Source organism: Heterocephalus glaber, unplaced genomic scaffold (assembly GCF_053883595.1).
Source record: "Heterocephalus glaber isolate CG9 unplaced genomic scaffold, H.glaber_assembly_v1.0 deba00001531, whole genome shotgun sequence".
Taxonomy (NCBI): Eukaryota; Metazoa; Chordata; class Mammalia; order Rodentia; family Bathyergidae; genus Heterocephalus; species Heterocephalus glaber.
The window spans coordinates 22725748-22734153 of NW_028258329.1; the positions used below are offsets into that span (position 1 = coordinate 22725748).

The following is an 8406-nucleotide window of genomic DNA, read 5'->3' on the forward strand; positions in this document are numbered from 1 at the left end:
GCGAGCCGGGCCCCAGCTGGGCGGGGCCCAGGCTGGGTAGGATTCGGGAGGGTGGGGGTGGAGGAACGGGGACGGGGCTGGTACCGATTGGACAACCAGTGCCGGAGGGCGGGGTGGGGCGGGGCTTCCGGAGGGGGATGGAGGAAGGAGAACGGGGGGGGGGACCGATAGGAGAGCAAGGGGGCGGGGCCCAAGCAGAGCCTGTCGGAGGCGGGGCCGGAAGCTGAAGCGGGCAGGGCGGGGGCGGGGCCGGAAGCGGGGGCGGCTCAGAGCGAGGGGCGGACCTGAGAGTTGGGTGGGCGGGGTCATGAGGCCCGGGACGGGCCCGGGAAGCCCGTCACGGGCCGGAAGCCGGGGACGAGGCCGGAAGCCAGCACAAGTCCGTCATCCTGCGCTCATCCTGCGCGGCGCGGCTCAGCGAAGCGAAGATGGCGGCCTCCAGGTGGGTGCGTTTCTCCTTGCTCCTGCTTTGGGCCTTTGACCTTCTGCTGCTGCTGCCGCCACCTGGAGGTTGCGCAGAGGGCCCGGCCGGAACGACCAGCGAGGCTACTCCACCTCCACGGAAGAAGAAGAAGGACATTCGCGACTACAACGATGCGGACATGGCCCGTCTCCTGGAACAGTGGGAGGTCCGCTGCTTGCGCGCGCTCTTCCAGCTCTTTGACCTCCTTACCCTCTGCCTTGGGACCCCTGACCCTTGACCCCCTTTGCCGAGCGCTGTTAACCCACACACACTCGAGCACCACCAGCCTTCGGGGCTTCCCCCGACTCCCCGAGCCCTGCAATCCCCGCCCGGCCCTCTCATTCTCCTGTCCTCTTTCCTTTCGTTCTTCTGGCCCTCAGTCATAGATCGCCCACGCTCTTCAGTCCTGCTTTCCCTTCGGCTTTCTGGTCGCCTCTGTATATTTGCCTGTGGTCGGTGAGGCCTACATGGGGAAAGAGCCCTTTTCCACTGCACTGCCGAAGAGCCCTTTCCTCCTCCAACCCTCTGTGTTCCGGAGGGGGCCGGGTGGTGGATGAGTGGGTTGTGGGAGTGATTATCTTTCAAGAGATTTACTTTAGCTTTGATAGTTACCCTGTCCTAGAAATCAGGATTTCTGACTTCTCATTTTGCTGTGAGAATTCTGCTGAGAATTTTGTCGTTTAGTGTAGATTTATCTTGTTGGGGGTAGCAAACTCTGGTGGCTCTTTGTCATGAAACTCAAAAGTTTTGTTGAGAGGGGCAATGACTTGTGGTGAGAGTAAGTTTTCTGGTTTGTTACTTAGATACACCGGAGTGTACAATTGCGGGGTGTGAATAGACTTATTTAAGGTAAAGTTCGCTGACAGAAACTGCATCGCTGCCTCTTTTCCTTCCTAGTAGTATGTCCTAGCTGATATGCACAGCTGGCCGAGTGGACCCAGAAACTTGGATTCTCCTTAGTGTAGCCTTGGCAGGTCATGGCTCCCTTCTCAGCCTTGGTTTCCTTATCTGAATGACTTCTGAGGATCCTTCTAAAGCTGATTTTTGTTATGGCGAGATTATCTCTGAGAGTGTTGGTTATAGGAAGGAGGCAAAGACTTTAGGCACGAGTTGAATACCTCCTGATGCATTTGACGAAGAAAGCACATGTGTGTTTTCCTGTTTATCTATAGCTACTGGAATGATTGGAGTACCTTTGAGTGCAAGCATACAATTGGTTTTTTTGGTACCGGGGATCGAACTCCAGGCAGGCAGTGGAACCACTGAGCTAAATCCCCGGCCCAGCATACCACTGTTGAAGAGGGCTCTTTCCCATTCTTGTCTCCCTTTCAGACTCCCTGCCTTTTTTGGACTCTGCCAAAGTGAGAAATCCTGCCCTGGAAGTACTTGGACTGAGCTAGATGAAGAGGGTGTTGTAGAGATGAAGAAAGGAACCATCAGGGGCAGTAGATAACAAAAATAACGTTAATACACACTAAAAATAGCTGAACTCCATGAAAATGCAGCTTTGTGGGAAACTCTGAGGATTGCAGGGAGGAAGTGGCATTTTAGGTAGGCCAGGGAAAATGTGGGGCAGTGCCATTTAAGACTGGTTAAGGTAAGTGTGGGAGAATGGGACTTCTTTTTTTTTTTTTGGTACTGGGGATCAAACTTGGGTCCTTATGCTTGCGAGGCAGGCGGCAGAACCACTGAACTAAATCCCTGGCCAGAATGGGACTTCTAACAGCAGCATGAGCTGATGATGAAATGTGGGAACCAGGCAAAATAGTTCAAGGATTAAGCCTGGGCTCTGGAGTTGGACTGTGCTCATTCCACTTAAATTTGTGGATCTACACTGGTAAAGAACCTCTCTGATCTTTAGTTTCCTCTTCTACAAAATGGAAATGTTACTAGTGCCCACCTCAGCTGCAAAAATTAAGAAAAGGACAAGAAATTAGAAGAGCGCATCTCATTGATCAGTATGAAGTCATCTTACCCACATATTAAAATACAGGAGTGTTTATATTTAATCATCTGTAACCTTATCTCAAAACATAACATACAATTTTTTGAGTGACTTTCTACATGCAGGCATAATTTTTAAAGCTGAAATAAAATAGATGGATTTTTTTTGCTGTTCAGTTTTTCCTTTGATTCAGTTTTCCTACTGATTCCCCCAAATTACTGCATTGTCTTTGTCTTCATAGTTGTGCCCTTAAGCAGCTTCAGAATATGCCCTGGAGAGGTGACACTGTTGTCACTCCTCACCTTCCTCATGTAGGTGTGGAGAGTTACTTTCACTTGCCCAAGGCCATACAGTTTAAGAGCTGGAGCAGGGAGCTAAATCCAGGCCCCTCTGACAGCATGACCTGTGTTTCAGGGCAAATAAGCAGATCAGCTTGAGAGGATGTAGAGTTGAGGACAAAGTTGGCAGGCTTTGTGTGATTGCTTGGGCTCAGGTCTGCTGGTTCTGCTTTTCCTTTTGTAGATCCAGAAGCAGGTCAGGAGGAGTAAGGAATGTCACCTGTGGTCACACAGCTAGCTTGAAGAGCTGAGACAGGATCCCAGGTCTGATGTCAGTGTGGATTGCCTTCAAGCTTGGCATTAGACTTCTTTCCTTCTCACATTTTATTAAAATAACAGCAACCCACTGTGTTATGGTTGGTGTCAACAGACTGACCTCCCCAGAGAGATGTCAAAAGAATGGAGAGCATACTTACCTGGCAGGGGAGATACCATGATCACAATCAAGAATGGAGAGCAAAAAGAGGCTTCATGTTTCTTTTAGGTTGGCTTTTTGGTAACAGCTTTCTTGAGAAATAACTCCCATGACATACACACTTCACAACCCAGCCATCTCAGTGGTTTTTAGATTATTCAGTTAAGCAACCATCACTACGGTCACTTTTGAACATTGCATCTTTTGAAAAAGAAACCCTCAGCTACTCCTCTCGCATTTTCTCCTAGCCCCCAGCCATCCCTAGGCGACCACTAATCTCATTTCTGTCCCAAAGCTTTTGTCCCATTTGGACGTTTCCAACAAATAGAATCATGGAATGTGTGGACTTCTGTGTGTGGCTCTACCTCTCAGCGTAATGTTATCAGGGTTCATCCATGTAGCATGGGTCAGTCAGGACCTCTTATCTTCTTGTTATTGCAGTTTCCCTTTTCAAGGAACCTGGTTCTTTTTCCTTGTTGTACTGGAGATTGAACTTGAAACCAAGGCCTTTGCACTAAGCTGTATCTCCAGTCCCTTTTTAAAATTTTGAGACAGTCTTGCTAAGTTGCCCAGATGGGGCTCAAACTTGCCCTGGCCTCCTAGAGTGCTGGGATTACAGGCATGCAGTGTTGTACCTGGCTGGAGCCTCATTCTTTTAAATATTTTTTTAATCTGTCTGCTGATTTTTGTTCTGGTTATTAGTTTACATTCCACTGTGAGCAGTTCATTTGTTTGCATCAGCATAAATTCGCTGGATCTTCCTTTATTGGGGGAGTTAGAAGTCATTACTGTTACTTATTATGATGTTCATCTTATTTCTGATTTGCTCATGAGCACTGCCTCAGGTTGGTGTCTGCCATTTTGACATATTCCATGATTCATTGAGCCCTTCTTTGCTGTCTGATACAGGAAGATATTCTAGGCTCCTCTTCTATTTTCTTTGCTGTAATTAACCATTCCTCCAAGGAACCCCACTTTGAAATATTTTTATCCTTGCACTCATCTGTCTACCTGTCAGTCTGTTAAGAACACTGAATTTTTTTGGTGCCTCTAGTTCATCCTAAACCACGTACATTCTTTCTCCTTCCATATTTGTGGCTTCTTTTCCAAAACTGAGGAACCTGGCTTTCATTGTCCCCAGTGTGTCTACACCTCTGGTCCAGCCTACAATTGACAGAAGGTGGTGTGAGAATTGCTAGCACATGGCACTGCAAAAAACAAACATGCTAACTACAGTTAATAATTTGTGCACAGTGAAATGCAGATTTTAGGTATATGGTGAGTGTATACATGTGTGTGATCTACACACTGATGGAATGCAGAGCATCCCATCAGCCTGGGAAGCTCCTGTGTTTCCTCCTCGTGGTCCCCTGCCAGCAGCACCCATTGTTCTCCTTCCTGTCCTCCCTGTACTGTGGCTCTCCTTGAACTTTGCATGGATTGTATGGTGCATCTTATGTAGTGGCCAGCTTCAGTCACTCAGTATTGTTGGGATTTATTGTATGTATCAGAATTTGTTTCTCGGTGCTGGGTCATTCTTGTATAACCGTACTGGAGTGTAGCCATTTTTATAATCACATTGGGTAGATTCTTTGAGAGTAAAAAGTTGTGGAAACCCTCACATGGGCTCTCAGGAGTGGTATCTGGGCTGATGATGGGCAGTAGGTACTGCCTGAAACAGGCTTTGCTCACAAGTCAGGAGGAAAGCTCTGGGGCTGTAGGCTGAACACCTCTGTGTGTGCCGGTGTGTTTGCCTGTGCTGGTTGAAAAGCAAGGTTCTGATGAACGGTTTGATGCTTTTCCCCATCTTGCCAGAAAGATGATGACATAGAAGAAGGAGATCTTCCAGAGCACAAGAGACCTTCAGCACCTGTTGACTTCTCCAAGATAGATCCGGGCAAACCTGAGAGCATCCTGAAGATGACAAAGAAAGGGAAGACACTCATGATGTTTGTCACTGTATCTGGGAGCCCCACGGAGAAGGAGACAGAGGAAATCACAAGCCTGTGGCAGGGCAGCCTGTTCAATGCCAACTATGATGTGCAGAGGTAAAGGCCTGTGGCCTCTGAGGGCTTTCCGAGTCTGCACTGTGGTGTCCTTATCTAATTTATCATTTGACCTTCAAGTTTTACTTATCCTTATAGCTTTCATTTTAATTCATCTGACTGAAAAGCTGTGTAGCTTAACTTGAGTGGGGGACAGATGCGAGGCAGGTTGACACTTTGTTGCCATGGACATTTCTGCTCGGTGGGGACTGCCTCTGAGTGTGACTGTGTTTACACATGGAACTTGCAGGTCGTCACTAACAGATGACTAATTTAACATGCAGGGACCTTTTACACAGCTTAGCTGGTCCTGAAGTTCCATTGGAAAGCATCTGCTTTCCCCCTCAACCAGTTATGAAATTTAGGATCTCACATATCGTAACTGAGGAACTGAGATAATCAGAAAGCTTTTGTTACTTTACACAGACACTTGGAACGAACCTGTCTTGGTAATGACTGGTCAGTGTGAAAGGTAGAAGCAGGGTGGTATTCCCCGGAAGTGGCAAGATCATGCTTGTTGGCTGTGCCAGTGGGCCACCCAGGCCTCTTTCTGTTCTCCCACTCCTGGACCTGCTGAGTGTCACCAGGCCGGGGTGCCTGCCAGGAACTTCTACAGTTGGGACTTCTGTCAAGTTGCCCAGTGTCCTCTTGGGCCTTGAGGGCTTCTTACCACGAGCTTTCCTGAGCCAATGTTTTTAGCTTTTAGCAGTAGAATCTTTTTGTCTAATAAATAACTGGATGCTTCAGAATATAAAACAAGCAGGCAGCCCCTCCCACGCCACCCCCAGCTGCCCTGCAGCACTCATGGAGCTTGTCTCAATGTTCCCTGAGCAGAAGTCTCCACTTGCACCACAGAGCAGTGTCTGTCTGCTTTGATTCCAGCAGGTGTCTAATAGTTCAGCAAGCCAATATTTTTAAACTTTAAATCTCCATGGCAATTAGGCCCTGAAAAATGCATGTTTTTCTTCTGTATTCATGTGGAATTTGCAGTGAACTTTTTCAGATTAAGTAGCACCAAGACACCCTGACCCATTAGCACCTTATTAGTTTGTGCTAACTGTCTGGTTGCATCTCTGTCCAGGTTCATTGTGGGATCAGACCGGGCCATCTTCATGCTTCGGGATGGGAGCTACGCTTGGGAAATCAAGGACTTTTTGGTCAGCCAGGACAGGTGTGCTGATGTCACTCTGGAGGGACAGGTGTACCCTGGCAAAGGAGGAGGAAGCAAAGAGAAAAATAAAACAAAGCAAGAGAAGGGCAAAAAGAAGAGAGAAGGGAATTCAAAATCACCAGCCTCAAAGGAAGACAACCGAGCTGGGAGTCAGCGAGAAGACCTGTGACAGTGCTGCTCCCCAGGGAGCAGAGGGACAAGGGAGCCCCTTGCTGGACTCCCAGGTAGGGTGGGTGCTGCACACCTGGTGACATTCTTGTTCTCCAAATGGTCAACCACATACCGTTGTGAAGCCTTCAGGGATGGAGGCAGAGGTTTCCAGATTAATAGCAGACACTGACAGATTCATGTTCACTCCAGAATCACCGACCAAGGAACCTGACTGTGTCACTTTCCCATTAGACCTGGTGGGTTATTGACTGCCAGGACTGCTGCCTCGCCTCGCTGCTCTGCTCTGGTGCCGTGCTATGTCTGCTTCTAATTTCCTGTCGACCAAAAAGATAGCAGGTTTTGTTCCAACAAGCTTTTAAAAGTCTTGGCTTCGTCAAGTCAGACTGTTGAGCCACAACCATCATTTGTATCACAGTGAAAGTAAAATGGGCCCTGGTATTTGATGTGTCAGTCACCAGGAAGCTGGGTGTATGAACCCATCCCTGCAGGAAGTGTGGGAGTGGAAGCAGTGCCACTCAGTGTTTACTCGGGATGTCACTAACTGAAGTTCCTGTCCTCAGCTGGAGGGAACTCTTGCTGTCTGTCAGGTCATGTGGCTTCTTTATGGAGGATGGAGTGAGACTGCTGTAAAGTATGTGAGTGGGGACCAGCAGAGCCCCAAGCAGGTGTGGCAGAAGACAGGACAACCTCATTTACAGTGTTCTAGACATTTCCTTTGATAAAGTGCCTAAACTTGTGATGTTTTTGTATGATACTAACTTGATGTGTTGCCATTCATGTCTGAAGTTTTGCCATTCGTACATGGGAGCTGACTCCGAAAAAGAGGACATTTATATGCAGATACCCATCCTTTTTAGGAGTTTAAATTCTTTGAAAAAAAAACTTTAATTATGGTTTTAAGGCATTAAAAATAACAAATGTACATGTACGTGGTTAGAAAATGTCACTGTTAAAGGGTGGTACAAAGTGGAAACTGTCCCTGCCACCAGTACCTTGTCCCTTGTCCCAGTGGAGCCACTGTTCATAATTTGTTTCAAAAAAAAGAAACATATTTGCCAGCTCACAGTGGTGTGCTTTGGCCTTGCTCTTCTGCCTTCCTAGACTCGGAGCCACACCTTCGCTCCTCTCTCCATCTCAGCTGGGAGCACAGTGGGCTACAGGCTGAGGTCTGTGTGACCCAGGCCTGGGCATCAGGCCCAGTCAGCCCAGCCTGGGAGTTGTGCGTGAGTCCCCTCGGGAGCAAGTGTTTCTTATTTCTGGTGCATTTTGAGCCTGGGAGGATGAGAGGCTGGAGCAGCTGCAGCCACCTTGCTGTTTGAGGGTGGAGCTATCACAGACAGCAGCAGAAGCGGGTGCAGTGCCGCACCCTGGTATCCACCAGGGTCTGAAACAAGCCCTGTTCTTCAGTTTTTAGAGTAATTTGCTGGGTTCTATGCCCATAACAGTCCAGGAGGGAGTTAACTGCTGGTTAGTTCTAATTATGCAGGAAGGATGGGGCCTCCCCACTCCCCTGCAATGGTGCCCACTTCAGCACACATCTCTGACCCTGCTTCCTGTCCCCAGGGTCTGAGCATCTGCTGGGTGCCATGCACTGCTGGGGCAGTCAGGTACAGCCATGCTGTGGTGGAGCTTTGGTCAGATGGCCATGGCGGGAGTGGGCAAGAAGTATTGGGGCAGAATCCAGAATCAGTGTTTCCTGTCTCACCCTTCTGCTGACACCCCGGGGGAAGAGATACCCTGTCTTCCAAGCCTGAAACGCTCTGCAGACTCAAGAGGAGAAGGAAAATCAGGTTTCTGATGAATTGGTCCTCATGCTTTTAATGTTTAGTGATCGAATAAATTTGGATGATGTAATCAA

General features: G+C 48.3%; 1 protein-coding gene across 2 annotated transcripts; it reads left to right on the forward strand.

The window, feature by feature from the left end:
• Positions 1-273: 273 nt before the first annotated feature.
• Positions 274-8406, forward strand: Mesd (mesoderm development LRP chaperone). Of its 2 annotated transcripts, none has more exons than XM_087188461.1 (3): positions 274-442; positions 4977-5209; positions 6288-8406. In XM_087188461.1, the coding sequence occupies exons 1-3, from the start codon at positions 308-310 to the stop codon at positions 6544-6546; spliced, it is 627 nt and encodes a 208-aa protein (XP_087044587.1). In that variant the 5' UTR covers positions 274-307; the 3' UTR covers positions 6547-8406. The 2 variants fall into 2 exon arrangements, with proteins under 2 accessions (XP_087044587.1, XP_004852943.1); XM_004852886.4 differs by having other exon boundaries at positions 352-629.

What these genes read in the sequence shown, in the direction of transcription:
- Mesd (XM_004852886.4), top strand. Translation starts at nt 429, where the DNA reads ATGGCGGCCTCCAGGTGGGTGCGTTTCTCCTTGCTCCTGCTTTGGGCC. An exon ending in GTCTCCTGGAACAGTGGGAG is followed by an intron (nt 630 to 4,976) that starts GTCCGCTGCTTG and finishes CCATCTTGCCAG; the next exon opens with AAAGATGATGACATAGAAGA. An exon ending in GCCAACTATGATGTGCAGAG is followed by an intron (nt 5,210 to 6,287) that starts GTAAAGGCCTGT and finishes ATCTCTGTCCAG; the next exon opens with GTTCATTGTGGGATCAGACC.